Source organism: Mus musculus, chromosome 2 (assembly GCF_000001635.26).
Source record: "Mus musculus strain C57BL/6J chromosome 2, GRCm38.p6 C57BL/6J".
Taxonomy (NCBI): Eukaryota; Metazoa; Chordata; class Mammalia; order Rodentia; family Muridae; genus Mus; species Mus musculus.
Genome location: NC_000068.7, coordinates 59,913,157 through 59,933,263, shown reverse-complemented (window position 1 = coordinate 59,933,263; position 20,107 = coordinate 59,913,157). Strand labels below are relative to the sequence as shown.

The 20,107-nt window shown below is 40.3% G+C and overlaps 1 protein-coding gene across 49 annotated transcripts in view; it reads left to right on the top strand.

Moving 5' to 3' along the window:
- Positions 1 to 20,107, top strand: part of Baz2b (bromodomain adjacent to zinc finger domain, 2B) — a 310,551-nt gene that overhangs the window by 276,650 nt on the left and 13,794 nt on the right. For all 49 annotated transcript variants that reach the window (XR_001783145.2, XM_017319098.2, XM_017319095.2 and 46 more), the window contains 9 exons: positions 1,094 to 1,159; positions 7,104 to 7,244; positions 8,349 to 8,603; positions 9,509 to 9,723; positions 11,047 to 11,121; positions 12,726 to 12,969; positions 14,763 to 14,825; positions 15,766 to 15,910; positions 19,069 to 19,724. Coding sequence is in view for 48 of the 49 variants with exons in the window: in XM_017319098.2 (XP_017174587.1) it covers positions 1,094 to 1,159; positions 7,104 to 7,244; positions 8,349 to 8,603; positions 9,509 to 9,723; positions 11,047 to 11,121; positions 12,726 to 12,969; positions 14,763 to 14,825; positions 15,766 to 15,910; positions 19,069 to 19,724 (1,860 nt within the window). In the remaining variant the exon portion in view is untranslated. The remainder of the gene's footprint in view (positions 1 to 1,093; positions 1,160 to 7,103; positions 7,245 to 8,348; positions 8,604 to 9,508; positions 9,724 to 11,046; positions 11,122 to 12,725; positions 12,970 to 14,762; positions 14,826 to 15,765; positions 15,911 to 19,068; positions 19,725 to 20,107) is intronic.

Sequence of the window (20,107 nt, the reverse complement as noted above, 5' to 3'; positions counted from 1 at the left end):
CTTGTCTGTCTATAAAGAAGTGTGATACGTCTCTAAGATCTGTCATTGAATTGCATAAAACTCCTGTTTAAAACTGTACGTTACTGATGTCACATGGAAAGTTGACTCAATACATTTAGAGACACTCATGACTCATATTCTCCCATCCTTGTAGATGCAAAACTGCCATTAAGTGCAATGGGAATTTTGAATTTGCTTGATGAGAGAATATGAAATATGAAATATATCTTGGTTTTATAGTCAAATTTTAGAAATACCCCTTTGGGGGACCAAATATATTGGAACTAAAATGCTGATTAAACATTAATAATATGAAATTTTTACATTAAAATTAGTTACCAAATTAAGGTAATTCTTACTGTACTTCCATAATGGGCATTTTAGATGACTATCAGCCCACGGTACAGCTTTTTATTCCTTTAAGCAGTGCATCAAGCGTCAGACATCAGTAAATAGGAATATCACATTTCATTGGTATTTATATATATATATATGAACCATGACTAGTTTAACTTAATTCATATAAACACTTTTTAAAAAAAAAATCTTCCGAATTTATTGGTGGATTATTGGATTTTAAAATGATTTTGTACTTGAAATTAACTTAATTCTAAAACTACGATGCAAAAGTGATTATAGATTAATTTCTACCCGATCTTAAATTTTAAGAACCATCTAACCTTGAGTACAATTGGCCATAGCCTTTTGTGGTTTCTCTGATAGCAGATGTAAGGTAACTGACCTGTTCCAGCCAACCATTATGCTCTTTGTCCTGGCAGCTTCTCAGGAGCATCCCAGCTGACCATCAGTAAACCTCGTGTGCTCTGTGACACTGTCTCCATGCCCATTGCCTCACCTTGCTGTTGATCGATTGCTCTTGTATTTGCTTTCTAAACCTGAACTAAACCATGCACAGAATGGCCATTCCTGTCTTATATTTAGTATTTACCGTGACTTGTCTATAAATGCTAAACATGCTATATTGAGTTTTGTTTCTGTTGTTGTTATTGTTCTTGTTGTTGTTGTGTTCTATTTGAAAACCAAGCCTTTAACTGTGGTTGAGTTGTTTTCCTACTTTTATCTGGCCCGACAGGAACGGGAGCGAAGGCGGCAGCATGTGATGCTTATGAAAGCTATGGAAGCTCGTAAAAAAGCAGAAGTAAGTGTGTGTTTTGAAAAATATTGCCTTAGAAATTAAAGTTTGTTTTCCTCAAATGATAGTTGTATGTTGGGGAGAGTGCAGATTTGTCAATGCTCTCTGGCTTCAGAAGCAAACCCAAGGTTAAAGTTGGCAACCAAGTGCTGGAATGTATGTTAATTTTCCCAACTGAGATTTTAATAATTCTCTTTAGAGTGTTGGATGGTATTGGTTTAGATAACAGTACCTGCTTATTACTGTAATCATTATGCCACAAAACTAATGTCACGGCATGTATAGACAGGTCCCAAGAATCTTCATTCAAATGCTAATCATACCAACCATAAATTCTTGCCACCAGAACTCTTAAGCTCATTCTATGTATAAAAGTTAGGCATGCCGCATGTGCTACGGGTGGAACCTAGGTCTTCTGGAAGACCAGGCCTTTTGTATCAATGTAATAATATCTTCTTTTGGGGGGAGGGGGTAGAGGGGACTCAAGACAGGGTTTCTCTGTATAGCCCTGGCCGTCCTAGAACTCACTCTGTAAACTAGCCTGGCCTTGAACTCAGAAATCGGCCTGCCTCTGCCGTCCAAGTGCTGGGATTAAAGGCGTGTGCCACCACTGCCCAGCTGTAATAATGTCTTCATGAGAAAGAATTCGCATATGTTCCTTTAGTTTTTACTCTGTGGGATAATTTAATGGGTATTGACTTTAGTTCTTCTTTGGAGGTCTGGCAGAGTTCTGCACTTGATCTGTTTTGCTGTGGGCTTTTATTTCTTGGAAGAGTTTTCATTTCTGCTTCTCTTTTACTAGGGATTGTGGGTATGTTTAGATTTTTTATCTTGATTTAACTTTGGTGGGATATATGTGTGTGTATATATGTATATGCATATGTGTGTGTCTGTCTGTCTATCTATCTATCTATCTATCTATCTATCTATATCACCAACTTCATATCTATCTATCTATCTATCTATATCACCAACTTCATCCACTCAGTACAGGTTTTCCAGTTTGGTGAGATATAGATTCTTAAAGTATGTTCTTAGGATTCTGTGGATTTTCTCAGTGTCTGCGGTTAGGCTACCCTTTTCATCTCTAATTTTATTCATTTGAATCTATCTTTTTATTAATTTAGAAAATTTGTCAACATTGCTGGCCTTTCTCAAGGAACAAACTCTTCATTTCATTGATTCTTTGTATTATTTCTGTTATTATTATTCTATTTCATTGATTTCATCCCTACATTTGAATATTTCTTACCATTTAATCCTTTTGCGTATTTTTTCTTATTTTTTTTCTAGAGCATTCAGGTATCATTAAGTATAAGGTATCACTAATATGAGATCTCTCCGTTTTACCTCATAGAACTTCATTGTATCCCACTGTTTAGAAATGTTTTTATTTTCATTAAATTTTAAAAAGTTTGAAATATTTTTCTTGATTCCTATCTTGACTCATTTTTCATTCAGTAGTGAGTTGTTTAGTTTCTGTGAGTTTCTATACTTCATGCTGTTTCTGTTGTTGATAGCTAGCATTTACTCGTTGTTCAGCTAGGATGCAGGGCCTTGCCTAAGCAGGTAGTGTTTATAGTTCTTTGTGTTCAGTATACTAGTCTTACTAAAAGAATCCCAACTTACTATACTATCGGTTCTCTGGTTTAGAAACCTACTTTCTATGTTTTTCTTCATGTAAATAAATGTTTTTTAAGCCTGATTTATATAAATTATTTTGTATTCTATTTTTGAAGGATCATTAGTATATTATACAATTCACAAATATCTTTATAACTTGGTATAAGTAATACAGGATGAAATGCAGTTGTCTTGATTACCTATCTCTATAAACAAGCTTAGCTTAAGGAACATGAGAAAGTAAGACAAGCTTTTGAAATATTTTAATTTTAAGTCTTGCCAGGTGGTAATGATACTCCTTTAATCTCAGCACTTGGGAGGCAGAAGCAGGTGGTTCTATATGAGTCACACCCAAACCACAGAATATATATGTCAAACACAGCTCCACAGAACATACGAGGCATATACAGCTCCACAGAATATACCTGGCATACACAGCTCCACAGAATATACACGGCATACACAGCTCCACAGAATATACACGGCATACACAGCTCCACAGAATATACACAGCTCCACAGAATATACACGGCATACACAGCTCCACAGAATATACACGGCATACACAGCTCCACAGAATATACACAGCTCCACAGAATATACATGGCATAAACAGCTCCACAGAATATACCTGGCATACACAGCTCCACAGAATATACACAGCTCCACAGAATATACATGGCATACACAGCTTCACAGAATATACACAGCATACACAGCTCCACAGAATATACATGGCATACACAGCTCCACAGACTATAAACGGCATACATAGCTCCACAGAATATACATGGCATACACAGCTCCACAGACTATAAGTGGCATACACAGCTCCACAGAATATAAACGTCATACTCAGCTCCACAGAATATACACGGCATACACAGCTCCACAGAATATACACAGCTCCACAGAATATACATGGCATATACAGCTCCACAGAATATACCTGGCATACACAGCTCCACAGAATATACCTGGCATACACAGCTCCACAGAATATACCTGGCATACACAGCTCCACAGAATATACACAGCTCCACAGAATATATATGGCATACACAGCTTCACAGAATATACACAGCATACACAGCTCCACAGAATATACATGGCATACACAGCTCCACAGACTATAAACGGCATACATAGCTCCACAGAATATACATGGCATACACAGCTCCACAGAATATAAACGTCATACACAGCTCCACAGAATATACACGGCATACACAGCTCCACAGAATATACACAGCTCCACAGAATATACATGGCATATACAGCTCCACAGAATATACCTGGCATACACAGCTCCACAGAATATACCTGGCATACACAGCTCCACAGAATATACCTGGCATACACAGCTCCACAGAATATACACAGCTCCACAGAATATATATGGCATACACAGCTTCACAGAATATACACAGCATACACAGCTCCACGGAATATACCTGGCATACACAGCTCCACAGAATATACATGGCATACACAGCTCCACAGACTATAAACGGCATACACAGCTCCACAGAATATAAACGTCATATACAGCTCCACAGAATATAAACGTCATACACAGCTCCACAGAATATACCTGGCATACACAGCTCCACAGAATATACACATCATACACAGCTCCACAGAATATACAGGGCATACACAGCTCAATGCATACTCAGGCTCCATGTTGCCATTATAGATAATTGATACTTGTCTTCAATGAAAAAGTCCCACAAATGTTTCTGACTTCCTGAATATCTCCATTTAAAAAAAAATAGTGTGAACTTCATATTCTATTCTATATTATAGTCCTATATTTTTAATTGGATAAATGTTCCAAGCCACTAGTTACAACTGATACTCGATAAATATAAATGTCATCCATGCATATCTGAAGCATTCAGAGCTACCTTATGGCTTGTGTATCTATAATGTGCAGGTGAGCTTGAAGTAAATGTCCTGAGATGGACATTAGTGTCGGGTGACTTTTCTCTCTCTTCATTAATAATCATTAACAGTTTGCCACTTTGAGTGAAGAATATTCTCAGTTACTATATTGATAATTGCTATGGTAGTTTAGATTAATCCCAAGTCAAAAAAAAAGTTGAACAGCAGGTTGTGAATCTTAAGCAATATTTAATGTTTTTTCTTCTCCTGCTGCACTGGGTCCTTAGAGTATCTTTTCTTGTGGTTAGGAATTGAATGTCTTGATTCTGTGCAGAGGAGAGTGGCTTTGCAGTTGGCTTTTGCTACCTTTGACTGCACTAGCAGTGTTTCTGTCTCCAGGCTTCGGAGACGGATTTGCAAGAGAACCCTGCATTGCAGGGATGGTTTTGTCGAATGTTATATTTTATGTTATAGCCTCACAATGCCTTTTGAAATATAATAGATAAATTGACTGTACATTTTTATTGTAAATAGTTCAAAAATAAAAATATTATTTGCCCTCCCAAAATTTCTATATAAATCAGTAACCTGGAAACTAAAGAGACAATGTACAAATAAACAGAGATTTGTGTATGTGGCATTAAAAGACCCCTCACGATCCGGCCTCTCTAGCTCTTTACTAATATTCAGCAATACTAACCTGCAACCCCGACTTAAGGCTTGAGGCTGCTTGCAGTGTTAGATGTGCAGTGTCCTCAGCGCTGTGTCTTGCTTGCTCCTCTTTATCTTGCACTTGGCCATGGCCTTCTCCAGCAACCAGTGATCTGCTGCTAGAGCGGTCTGGGGCGTGGCGTGGCGTCGAGTGACGACCAACACATGCATAAAGCATGTTGTGCTGCTCTGTAGGTGAGGCCTTGTGACCACAGTAATGGGTGACAGAAAAGGGCGTTTAACATTTCCATGTGCTAGATGGGTTCATCGACTGTTGAGAGCCAACCCAGAGAAGAAAGGAAACAATGCCATACATGGGGTATAAAATAGTCGGACATGGAACTTAAAAGTAAGAGATTAGGGAATTGAGAAGTCAGGACTAAGGCCTTATGTTATAAGAAAATAAAACGGTTTCTAATCCAGAAGGATGAGTTGGCTTTCCATGTCTTAGCCTGCAGTTAGTTTGTAAAGTTCGTAGACTGATGAGATAGAATCAGCTGAAAATTAAGATCGATACAATCTTCACTTGCAGAGGAGCCTCTTCCCGCACAGTGTTCCCTGATTCGGGGTTTCGTTTGTTCCAGTTTTTGGTTTTGTCTTTAGGTATTTGGAGTTTGTGTGTTTGGCTGGTTGGTTGGTTTTTCTCTTACATATGCCAGACTAGCTGGCCAATGTGCTATTAGGAATTTTCTCATCTCTACCTCCCATCTCCATGTAGGAGTGCTAAGGTTACAGTAACCAGATCTGGCTTTACATTGATTGGTCTTAGGATTTGAACACAACACTGTGTTCCTCAGTGACCCAATATCCCTAACCTTCGATTGTTATTTCTCCTCTGAATGAATGAGACTTGCATTTTATCTGTGACATTAAAGTGGTGATAATATTAATAGAGATTTTCTTAATTTCTCTCTGACAGTGTTATTCCCTACACCAAAGGTAGTCGTTTCTATATTGATATCACCCAAACATTGTGATGCCTTTGCCATTACCTTCAGTGTTGTCTTTGTTGTTTGGGATGACAGCTCATATTTTATTGCAGATGCTCTGAGTCTAGGTAATCGCCCTTGAAGAGCTGCTCCTGAAAGTTCACATTCAGGTCCTCTTAATGTCACTCCCTGGCACATCCTGCAGCCACAGCTTGCTGATAGCAGTTATCTCAGCTTTTACAGATGCCATAGATTTTCATACAAAGACAAAAGGCCAAACAAGTTTTGGATAACAGAAGTCTTCGTTGAATCTAGTATCAAGGGTATATAGTCCTGAGATTTAAAAGTTTTTGGTTAGATATTAAAGATGTATAATATGATTACCAACCATAATTTAGTTAAAAATTCAGTAGCTGCCAGTGATGAAGGAAAGGCTCGGTGGTTCAGGATGCCTGCTGCTCTTGCAGAGGACCATGGTCCGTTTCTAGTGCCCACATCAGGCAGCCTGTAAGTGCCTATAACTCAGCTCAGGGGCTCGGGAGTGTATGGCTGAGGTGAGAACTGAGCAGAGCCACACAGATGTGCACATATGCTCAGGCTTGTTAAGCTACCCAGAGGTTGGAATACTTAAAACAGAGTAAGTCGTGTTGCTGTGTAATTCTAAACTTGTTCCTAGGCTTCCTAGGGTGATTTTGTTCGTTGAAACAATAATAATCTGATCACTGTTGAAATACCTCCACTAGAGTGTTTTCAAACACTTGTAAGGATTAAATGCTCGTGTGCATGATTTTGTCTTTAAGGAAAAAGAACGATTGAAGCAAGAGAAACGTGATGAGAAAAGATTGAATAAGGAACGCAAACTAGAGCAGCGGAGACTGGAGTTAGAAATGGCGAAGGAGCTAAAGAAACCTAAGGAAGACATGTGCTTAGCAGACCAAAAGGTGACTCCTGCCATGCCCTCCTCCAGTTGTCTCACCAGATCCCTTTTTCCAGAACAACCATTAGTTTCCAAGCCTAGGTCAACTGTCCCTGTGGTGGCAGCCACTGTGTCACTGAAAACCTCTCACTTTTCATAACTAAGCCATGGAAACCAGCAAGGAAAGGTCAGGGAAGCAGACGTGCTCCGTGGCTGTGTTACACTGCGCGGACACTGAGGCACAGAAAGGCTTCACACCGCAGAGTCCTTAGTGAATTAGAGTGAGCTGTGAATTCTCCGGTACATTAGCAGAAACTTAGCTGTTAGCCAACCTTTAAAGGAGGTGTTTACTACATGCTTGGTACAGTTCTAAGTACCAACAGGAACCCCTTGGTACTAGTTTCATGTGTTTGGATATTTACATTTTCCTAACCAGCATGGGTCTTTCCTGTAAGTCAGCTAACACACTTACTAAATTTACAGTGACCAGGCTTTTAAAATTCGAACTGGATGCTATTTTCTTGCAACTTCTCTTTTCACTTAAGTCATGTGAATTATCAAAAATATATTTAGTTAAACCCAGAACAGAAGAGGAAGAAATTCTCCAGCCAACCAGCTTAGCCAAATTGATGAGCATCCGGTTCAGTGGGAGGCTCTGTTTCAAAAAGTGAAGTGCGTGCATAAATGTGGGGAATGGCTGGTGGGATTGCTCAATGAGAAAGTGTTTGCGATCAAGCCTGACAATTTGTATTCGATCCTCCAGAGCCCATGTGATAGAAGGAGAAAATCTACTCACATTGTTGCAAGCACATACCTGCATACATGCACCACACACAGACAGACCAGTAACTTGCATGCTCATATCTGTACATGTAGAACACAAACAGGTAGGAAGGTAGGTGGATGGATGGATGGATGGATGGATGGATGGATGGATAGATGATAGATAGATAGATAGATAGATAGATAGATAGATAGATAGATGTTTAGTAAGGTAGAGAGCAACTGAGGAAGGCACTTAGTGTCAACATGTGTGCATACACTTGAATTCATACATAATGCTGTATGTACAAATAAGGTCCTGGTTTGATTTTTAAACTTTTCAATTTTACCTGTGTTCTCCTTGCAGCCCTTGCCAGAGTGGCCTCGCATCCCGGGACTTGTGCTCTCTGGAACCACATTTTCAGACTGTCTCATGGTGGTGCAGTTCTTACGAAACTTTGGTAAAGTTTTGGGCTTTGATGTGAATATTGATGTTCCAAACCTCAGTGTTCTTCAAGAGGGATTGCTAAATATAGGGGACAGCATGGGTGAAGTACAAGACTTGCTTGTGAGGCTCCTCTCAGCTGCTGTATGTGATCCAGGTCTAATTACAGGATACAAGGTAAAAACTCCAAACTATAACCAACTGTTTTAAGTGTGTACTCTACATGCGTTTCTAGTTAACTTTCATGGTAGCAGAAGAGTGTGTTGATTTCTCTCTATCTCATTGCTTCCCTATATATATGTCTTGGAATTAATGGAATTATTTATAATAGGTTGCAATTAGCAAATGTAGAAGAATCTTGCTAGACCTTAAGAATATGAACCAGACCGTCTCTCAGTTACTCTCTATTGTTCTAGCTATAGGCAAAGTCCCAGTCAACTTAAGGAAATCGTCCAGTGATGTATGTCAAAAACAGAATTCATATTTATGAAGGACTTAGAACTTGCATGCTTATTCTAAGTTTTCCTTTGTCAGTTGCTATGAACAATAGGCTGAATCATCAGTTAAGGTGCTGACTCTATAGTGGTCATAGGCACTCCCTGTTCCCAGTCATTTGTTCTGCTCACATGCACACTCCAGGGAGTTTGGCTTTAGATAGGACGGTAAAAGGATAAGCTTCCAGATGCAGTGGTCTCCCCGTATGCCTATGTGTTGGTCTTACCTATAAAACATGTGCCATACATAAAGGGGTAAAATAGTCACCATGCCTTTGATCAGCCTTACTCTGCCAGGAGTTAGAAAACAGCTTTGGAGATAAAGAATGCTTGATTGACTTGATTGTCATCTGTTTGCTGCCTAGGTTCAGGTTCTTCTCTGTACATGAATTAAGTAAGAGCTTAACAAGGGCACAGAACAGAATGAACACTCAAATATTTATCTATCATTTTATCTGTTTTTATCTCCACTCCAAATCTGTGATAAAGTCCTATCAATAACATCTAGAGTGTATAAACTAATATTTTAACATTATTTTTTTCACGAATGACTATGGTAAACACTGATAAAAATGCCAAATTTCATAGGCAAAAACAGCTCTGGGAGAACATTTGCTGAACGTTGGTGTGAATCGAGACAATGTGTCCGAGGTTTTGCAGATTTTCATGGAGGCCCACTGTGGGCAGACTGAGCTGACTGAGAGCCTGAAGACTAAAGCTTTCCAGGCTCACACTCCAGCACAGAAAGCGTCCATCCTGGCCTTCCTCGTTAACGAGCTGGCATGCAGCAAGAGTGTGGTGAGGTAAGTGAGCTCGTTCCTGTTTTGAAGAGCATAGGGAGATAGCCAAATTGCTTATAGAAAACTTTGGAGGTATAGACTAGCACCAAGAAGAAAATCAAAATCATAAATCATCATTTAGAGATGCCACCAATACTATTTCAATTTAATTCTATGTGCTCTATTGAAAATAATGATCTTTCTGTATGTTTGAACTCTGTAGTCTTTCTGCCCTGTGTTGTTTAAGCATTTTGCTAATTCTTCGTGTGGTGGAAACTTTGTTTTATTGTTTGGTACAGTGCTGGATTCCAGAACCATGATAGCAGTGCAGAATTTCCATTCTTTAAGGACCCGATTTCCCTTAGAAATCCATAAACTGACTCAGCCACTACTTGGTTGTGTGTTCCTATAACCCTCTATTACTAGCTTGCCAGTGAATTAGTTTATTCCTTTTTTTTCAAAAGTTCTTAATCTCATTTAAGATTCCAAGTCCATCTGGTACTGTAGTACTTTTTATGAAGGAAAGAGTTAGCATCTCAAGTTCTGGCTTCTCAGGTTCACCGTTCATCCTGTGCTTGGTCTTCATTTGTTTAAAAAATTGAAATACATTACTTTTAGTCTTTTACCTTTAAAAACAGCGTTCGAAAGTATTCCGTGCCATTTATTTGTGGTGTTGGTGGGCATATGGCTTCTGTCCATATCTTAGCTATGATATATTAACATGATTGTTACTTACTTCTTGTATTCTTTGGGAGTATTTCCAAGAATGTAATAATACAGCTTTGACTGAGGGAATTCTTGGACTTTGCATAAGCATGATAATAGTACTAATGCTGAGTGGCTCTTCAGACGTTTGTACACACATGTAAACTCAGCATACAGAGAGCACTAGCATTTGCTGTTTCAGAAGAATAGAGGCAGCACTAGTCTGTCACCACCACCTAACACCACACTTTTAGTTTCCATTTGGGCATGTGTAAAGTGATATTCCCTGTGAACCAGTATACACTTAAATAAATATCCGTGTACATCCTCATTTCCAAGATGAACTTGGAAATGATCACTCCTTCGATATATACCAACCACATCAGAATGCTGTTTTTATGAACAATTGTGAAATGGTATTACAGCGCTGTATTTTTGAAACCAAAGTAAATTTCCTAATAGCAATATTGTATCCAATGAAAAAAATGGCTGCTTCTTAAAGTAAATGCCCATATGTGCATAAAGCCGTGTAGCAGTGGAATGGTGTTGTATCATTTTACCTACTAAAATAGGTGATTATGCCTACTAAGAAGGTACCTTGCATAAACTGATATATCTCTTCATACATTTTTGTATTGGCAGTGAGATTGACAAGAACATTGAATACATGTCTAACTTGAGAAGAGATAAATGGATGGTGGAAGGTAAACTCCGCAAGTAAGTTAATGTGCTGTCATGCTGGTAGTGTGAGACTCCTGGAGGCTGGTGGGCTGGAAAGATGGAATTTAAACTCTTTTGACCGGAAAGATAGTACTTAATCTGGAATAGTAAACTAACGATGGAATCTACAACTAATAAAACTTTTGTTCAGAGTCTATAGCCGACCAAAAAAAAAAAAAAGGGAATTAGATTTATTGAATTCATGCTTCAAACATAAAAGAGGTCTTTCTTTCTTCTTTTTTTTCCTCTCTGAAGGAGACCATGTTTTCCACTATTGTTGTCGCTACCATATTGCTTTTGTCTTACTAATGCCTGAGACTATCCTTTTTATTAGTGAGTTTATTAAAACTGCCTCTACAAAATCTAAGAACAATTATTCAACATTAACATTTAATTACTCTCCAGTCAGGAACCAGTACATTTATTAACTGTAAAAGGGAATCGTTCTCAAAGATTATGATGTGAGCCTATAATCCCAGCATTTGGAAAGCTGAGGCAGGAAAATCCAGAGTTTAAGACCAGCCTGGGTTACATAGCGGTACCTGTTCCCAAATGAAAACAAACAATCAGAGGCAGAGCAGTTGAGAGCCAGCAAGATGGCTCAGTGGTTGGGAGTGCTTAGTGCACTTGCAGAGGACCTGAGTTCAATTCCCAGCACCTCCATGGTGGTTTGCAGCCATTTGTAAATCCAGTTTCAGGACACCTGTGCCCTCATCTGTCCTCTGTGGGTACCAGGCACTCAACGTAGTGCCCATGCATACATTCAGGGAAAACACATAAAATGAAAACTAATCAACTGAATGTTTAAAAAGATTACAAGATGAGTTTCTTTGCAGTAATTTGAACTGGAATTTAGTCAGGCACACAGTATAGAAATCAGGAAGAATTGGGGGGCTGGAGAGATGGCTTGGTGGTTAAGAGCCCTGGCTGCTCTGCCAGAGGTCTCTGATTCGGTTCCCAGCACCTACAACGACAGCTCAAAACCGTCTGTAACTCCAGTTTCAGGGAATCTGACACCTTCACAGACAGACATTCAGGCAAAATACCAATGCAAATGAAATTCATAATAATTCATAAAAATATTAATGAATTATTGGAAAAAGAAGAAATTAGGAAGTATCATTTGAACATTGATAGAGATATTCATCTCAGCTTTCAGAGTTTTGTTGGTCTAATGTCTTCTAATTACCACAAGGTGATTCATAGAACTTTATATATTCTGTAACTTGTGGAAACATATGTCTTAATTTTTCTTATACTTTTTTTTACTGCCATTGATATATTGCTGAGTACCGTTTTTTCTTAAGACTAAGCTTATCATGTGGATGTGTCACTGCTTGTCTGTAATCCCCGCACTTAGGAGGAGAAGGCAGGAGGATCACAAATTTCTAGGCCAGCTAACCTACTAAGTAAGACTCAGTTAAGACGCCACGTCCTGGTGGGGCATGCATCTTAGTGGTTGATGACTAAGAAGCAGTGAGTTGAATCCTCAGTACCTCGGAAAGAAGGGAAACAGAAAGCATTGGCATTGACCGCATGAGAATTATGATCTTAACGGGGGCAAGAGAACCTTTTTATTCTGTGCCTTCTGATGTTTAAAGGCTTAGGATAATTCATGCTAAGAAAACAGGCAAGAGAGACGCCTCAGGGGGCATTGACCTCGGGGAAGAACAACACCCCTTGGGCACGCCCACGCCAGGACGCAAGCGGAGAAGGAAGGGAGGGGACAGTGATTATGACGATGATGACGATGATGACAGCGACGACCAAGCTGATGAGGATGAGGAAGATGAGGAAGATAAAGATGACAAAAAAGGAAAGAAGACCGATATCTGTGAAGATGAGGTAATCAATGTCAGGTTCATGTATAAGAGGGAACAGGAGGGTGCAACCTGCCGGAAAACAACACGAAATGGAAGGCCGTGGGCTTCTCATTAATTCAGTTTGTAACATTTACTTGCCCCAGTTTCTTCATCTGAAGATGATTTCCTCCTCCTCCTCTTCTTTCTCCTCCTCTCCCCCCCCCCCATCTTCCTTTGTCTTCCTCCTCCCCTCCCCCAACCAGGCTTGTCCATGCCATGCTCCCAGCCTGAAAGTACTGTTGAAGTTGTCTCTTAAATTGTTTTGTGCTAATCAAGGAACAAGTCAGTGCCATGGCTGTATATGGAAGGGCACTTGGACGGAAGGAAAGGAACTGGGTGTGCTTTGTGTGTACAGACACTGCACTCAGCAGGCGTCTGACAGTGGTCCCCTAGGCTTGTGTCACCTGATGACATTGTTGGCATCTTGCTTTGTGTCAGTCTTCCTCGTGATAGTTTGACTATCATGAAATCACTAACTGCATTTGCTCTGAGTGGATCCCTGCCGTTAGGAACACGTGACTATCATCATCCCTCCAGGCCTCCCTAGATCTGTGTAGACTGATCTTCAGATCTCTCACACACCACTGGCACACCGTGCTATGCCTGCTCACTGCTCTTGCCTTAAAGGGCTTTATCAGGCTTAGTGAAAATGATGTATATGTCCAGCATTAGTTTCAGGCAACCTTACTAAAGATGGATACATCACTGAGCCCTCACCATGAATGAAGAAGTTTGGTTGTTTGGGGTACTTTTTTTTAATATACAGAATAGATATCAAATGTTAATTGGTGTGATAGGGAAGATGTTTAGTGTGTGTAACGTGCCCATGAAGAATATTTGGAGGAACACTCCCGTGAGCATTCTGCACCCATTAGCTAAGACATATGTGCTAGGGTAGACATGAGCTGGGGGAGACAGAAAAGAGTGTCTGGGGACAGCACACCATGCTGAGCAGTGTGTTTTGGACATTGTTTCCTTGTGAAGTACAAAGTTGGAGGGGTCACGTTTGGCGGTACATAACTATTTTTTTACCTTATTCCAATTTTCTATTGATTGAATTGCTATTTTTGCTTTAGTAAATTCTCAAGCATTTGCCCTGTTTATCAAAAGACTGCTTTACACCAATATATACTAAGCATCTGTTTGAGAGTCGGGTTTTAAGGAGTTGGGGCCTATTGTCTTTTTGAAGTTTCTTTTATTCCAGTTAGAATTCATGTTACTTTTAGTTCAGACATAACAACCAGAATAACTCTGTCCCTGGACTCTGATAAGAAGTATATAAATAATAGATAATGATAAAACTTTGACAGTCTTTCCTCCTTTCCCTTCCATTCACTAGGTCTAGTCTTTTCTGATGTATATGCATAAGTGGTAGTGACTTTTGAAAAAAGTGCTTTGTATGGCAAGAAATGTCAGGGAAAGATGACCAGAGATATATCAAAAGTCAATTGACAGACACAGCCCTCACTTTTATCTTTAAGCACTACCATTAAACAAGCGCTGATCTGAGGGCACAGCTCAGGCAGCTCAATGCTGAGACACTTCTGTAGTATCCGTAAAGCCCTCAGCGCTGCAAACAAAAACGAAAAAAAATACCCTCAGAAGAGACGCCGTGCATCCTCGTTTACTACTCTATATGTAATTTATATATAATGTAGGTGTGTGGGGGATGTGGGTGGGTGTGTGTGTGCGTGTGTCTGTGGGTTTGATATGTTCGTGTATTTGGAGAATGAAACTTTCCAGCAGGTAAATAACTCTGCATTTTGTTATGTTTAGGATGAAGGTGACCAAACAGCCAGCGTTGAGGAGCTAGAAAAACAGATTGAAAAACTGAGCAAAGTAAGCACTCCAGAGCCGCGTCCACTTCTGTGTGCAGGGTTCTAAAATCCGTGTGGAAAGGGGGTCGCTTTTCTGACTGCTAAGTAAAAGCAAGCTTTCTATAAGTTACTAAACAGAAGAACTCTATACAGGTGCCCTCTTACGCCTCACAGGCTCAATGCACGTGGTCAAAGGCTCTGAATGCATTGTGTGTGTCCAAAGCTATGACGCGTTCCAGGTGCTTCAAATTGTAACTTTAAAGTTTCAGTAAAGATATAATCTCTGGGAACTTATTACTCAAATTTCTGTATGTTTCATAGTGATAGTTTGGTTATTTGCATTTCATTTTACATTTGGGTATTTATGTTTCATTTACATTAGACTTATAAACTGTATATTTATGTATTTATTATTAAGATTATATTCTGTGTCCCAATATCACTAATAAAATTTAAAATGAGTCTTTTTATAAGAAAAATGTGTGGAGAGGTTGTGATGACAATTACATCGTTTCTTCCTTCTCTTTCCCCCCTCCAAGCCCCCTCTCCTTCAGACTCATGGCAGAACAGTTAGTTTTTAAGTACTATGAAATGCCTGTATCCTCCTGTGTCTGTATTTAACCCGTGGCTGTATGTCAGAAATTAGTCATTGTTGACAAAGCACTCGTATAAAGATAAGCAGATGTGAGCACGATTAACTAATGCAGAAGTGTTATTGGCAGTACACTGGAATTGGCCTATTTGCTTTGGCTTAGTAATGTTTGATGGCATTTGCAATCATAGTTTTGTTATGAAGATCCTGGTAAATTAGACTTACCATTTAAGCCCTGCTTGAACCTAAGGTCTTTGTTTTGGAATCATCCCTGCATTGGGAATGCAACGTTTCTCCCTTTGCTGTGCAGTAGGGTGGTGTAGTGGATGTAAAGTCCTGTGATGTAATCATGTGGACGGCTTTTCCACAGCAACAGAGCCAGTACAGACGAAAGCTCTTTGATGCTTCTCACTCACTACGCTCGATGATGTTTGGTCAGGATCGGTACCGACGCAGATACTGGATTCTCCCTCAATGTGGAGGGATTTTTGTAGAAGGCATGGAAAGTGGTGAAGGTAGGAACTACTGATCTCCTAACTGGGATATTGTGGGGGGTTTCAAAAGCTTGTTACTGCTTCTGTGTCTGTGTCCTTCCTTAATCAAGAGTGCTTTATGACTGAGTATAGTGAATATTCAGTCCCCATGTCCCCATTCTCCTGAAGCTACCTTCACTGGTCTGGGGTCCGGGCTTCCTTCATTTGTGAGCACCTGATGGCTTCCTTCCTTGGTTCTTGTGTCACCACTCATTTTTGATATTTCTCCTTTAACCCATCCCATTCCATGAACCGTGTGATCCAGCTTAAAAGTCTGTGTTGAGCCGTGTGGTGGTGGCGCACGCCTTTAATCCCAGCACTCGGGAGGCAGAGGCAGGTGTATTTCTGAGTTTGAGGCCAGCCTGGTCTACAAAGTGAGTTCCAGGACAGCCAGGGCTATACAGAGAAACCCTGTCTCGGGGGGAAAAAAGTGTGTTGAGGAAAGTTTATTGAGCTCAGCTTTTCGGAACGCCCCAGCTTAGCAGTGCTAAATGTCGAAATCCTGATGGGACACAAGGGTTGTGTCAGCACTTGTAAATCCCAGGGGCTAGCTCACATAGAACAATTCATAGCTAGGCACTGTAGCTCATTTCTGTAATCCCAGCGCTGAGGAGCCGAGAGCTTGAGACTACCTTGGACTGAACCATAGCAAGAAGGGGTTGGGGGAGAAGGTTAGAGGGTTGTTTTCCTGTAGAGCAGAGAGGGCTGATCAACCATGGAGAAGACAGTAGAAAGAGTAAACGAAGCACGTGTTTTCATGAACCACTGTTTTTAAATAAAAGCCTTGTGTAAACTCTCGACATCTTAGTTAGTTAGAGAGAGGGAGGGAAGAAGGGGAAGAGAGAGAGAGAGAGAGAGAGAGAGAGAGAGAGAGGAGAGAGGAGAGAGGAGAGAGGAGAGAGGAGAGAAAGCAGAATTGCAGTTTCCTTGGAGGAACCCCTCACCTTTCCAGACACATCCTTTCCCTGTACATTTTCTTTCAGACCCAAATGTGGCTCGAGGGGTGACTCTGTGGCTGTGGGCTCACAGCCAACAAGCACACTTAGGTCAATGAGCTGCGTGTGGTTATTTCACACATTAGTCCCTAACTGTCTGAGCTGCCCAGAAAAAGAATTAGCATGACCTATAGAATTCATTCCATTTCGAAGCTAAGTCAAGAGAAGGATGTGAGCGCTTTTAAATGTTTCCCAAGACCTGGTGACAAATGACACTCTGTGTCATGCAGATGATCACAACGAAGCTCCTGGCGCTTCTTGCCATGGGATGCTCTCACTAGAGCTTCAGAGAGAATTAAACACGCTCCACACTCTGAGGGGCTGAACCTAGGTGCCCAGTGCACGCCACAGCAGCGCTGGCTGTCAGCGCACTGTAGCTGCGGCCCCAACTCCATCCTCTAGTGCCATCACTGGGACATGTATTAACCCTTTATTTTATAGCAGCCCCGTGGTAAGGAGAGCTTATTGGCTTGAAGTCCACTGGACACACAAGGGGAGGACTAAAGGGGAGATCAGTGTGTTTAATGGTGAACTCTAAAGGAAGTATTCCAAGGTGAGTGAGAAGAAACAGCTCTTATAGACATGGAGGCCAAGAAATAGTAGATAGAACACTATCCTGCAAGAGATCAGAAAGCACAAAGGCCTGAAGGAAAGTCTTAACACACTGAGGAGCAGAAAGTGGGGAGAAAGGCCAGTGGTGTGGGGATTATAGGGGTTTTCACTCAGATCTTATAGAATGCTAAGGCCTTAGAAAGGACTTGGGATTTTATCCTCTATTGCAGAGGAGTTTACAGAATTCTATTTATACAGTACTACAAACCATAAGCAGCACACACATACACATATGTTGACACACATGTATACACACAATGTAAAATGGACATAAACAAATGTGTCTCCAAAGAAGCCATTCAAATGAGAAATAAATATGAAAAATGATGAACGCCAGAAGCTAGATACTAACTGGTATGTGTAACTTCGTTATACATACATAGAATTGATTAAACATGACTCCCACTGAGGGGAGGTAAGGGTGAGGGGACTGCACTCTACATGACTGAAGATTTTAACCGGAAAGTCTGTTACTTTTCTGATAGAATTATAGAAGAAATAATAAATCATAAAGAAGATAATTAGTCAACTAGTGATCAAATGTGATCCAGATTAGTTTTTTACCTCCTGGGCATTGGCAAGGAAAAAAATATTGACAGCATACAATTTTGTTGAGGATGTAGAAAACTAGCTACCCTTGTGTGCTTCTGGTACAAGTGTATTTGGGGTACAGTTGATCCAAGTATGCTTCAAGAACTGTTACAAGTATATAGCTTAAGTTGCATGTTTTAAAGAATTTGCCCAAGAAAATAGATATGAAAAATACAAAAAAAAATGAAAATACATATCATGTATTGTTAATAGTGGCAGTTACGCTCTGCCTAGTCTCTTGACAGGTCAGTCATGATGTCATCCATTTAGAATCATGTAGATGTAGTTATATATTTATTGATATTTCCAATTAATTTAATCAGCTAGTCTAGATCAGGTTCCCTTTTTCAGATTACATAGGCTGAGTGATTCATGGTGAACTCCTTGGAGTGTTATGTAGATCTAGTGGTTTTCACTCTGCAGATTTTGTTTTTAATGATTGAACCTTTGGGACAGGGTTATGTGTTGTATGTGTGTCTGTGCCATACACGTGGAAGGCAGAGGAGGACATTGGATGTCTTTCTTTACCTCTCTTGATTTTATTGTCTTCTGTTGGGGTCCCTGACTGAACGAGGAGCTGTTCTTGGCTGCAGGCTCCTAGGAGCTCTCTGCTCTGCCTTCCAACACTTGATTCCATACATGTGCAGTCATATATGCCCATTCTTTATGTGGGTGCTGGGATTCAAACTCAAGTCTTTGCAGTTGCACAGCAAACATTCCTACCCCCGCAAGCCATCTCCCTAGCCCCCATAGTTTAATCTTTATAGTGAATATATACTAAGTTTCTAATGAGTGAAAGAAATTCCATAGGAAAAAATGCAGAATATAAGATAATACAGGAGTTTGCTTCATATACATATGATTTGGTGAATAATACAGTTTAACTCCATTAGTGGTTTGTTGTGTAATAATTTTCTTTAATGGAATCTTTTACTTTTGTAGGCCTAGAAGAAATTGCAAAAGAAAAAGAAAAGCTTAAAAAGGCAGAGAGTCTCCAGATCAAAGAAGAAGTATTTGAGACTTCTGCGGAGACATTAAACTGTTCCATTAGAGATCACTGCGAGCAGAAAGACGACCCAAAAGAGAAAGATAACACAAATCTATTTCTTCAGAAACCAGGCTCTTTCTCCAAGTTAAGCAAGCTTTTAGAGGTAGCTAAAATGCCTCCTGAGTCAGATGTTATGACCCCCCCAAAAGTGAATGTTAGTACAAACGGGGGCCCACTGTCTCATCAGAACAGCGGGAAGCATCCACTGGGGAGCGTTCCCTCAGCAACAACAGCACAAAGCCCCGTGGGAAAGACAGACGCCAGTCTCTTTAGCTCAGGCTCCGGCAGTTGTGGGAAGTTCTACAGTCCTCTCCCCAATGACCAGCTGTTAAAAACACTGACTGAAAAGAACAGACAGTGGTTTAGCCTTTTGCCAAAAACACCTTGCGATGACACGTCCCTGACCCACGCTGACCTGTCCACCACTCTGGTGACTCCTCAGTCTCAGCCACCATCTAAGTCACCTTCGCCGGCCCCAGCTGCACTGCTCGGACCCTCTTCTGTTCAGAGCCCCCCTGGACTGAACCCGTTTGCTCTGTCGCCTCTTCAGGTTAGTGATGCTGACAAAACACACTGTGCCAGCACCTCACTGAACCCTTAGTGATCTTCACAGAGATCAAAGTTAAAATATCCTAACAGGCCTGAAATCCCAAGCAGCCAGGATTTCTGTCACCAAGCTTCATTGGCACCGCTATTGTCTAACCAGTGTCTAGGTTGACCTCAATATTCAGTTCATTACAGTTGCAGGATAGCAAACATGTAATTACTCTTCAGGAACAGATACAACATGAAAGTTAACATTGTTGCTAATGGATTTAGGTTTTCTCTGGTAAAAAGGTAAGAGTTTTAGAATTTGAAAAATAATTTCTAAACATTCCTCCAACTCTTTAGATGAATTGGTATTTGGTTTTTTAAATGTTTTTATTATTATGC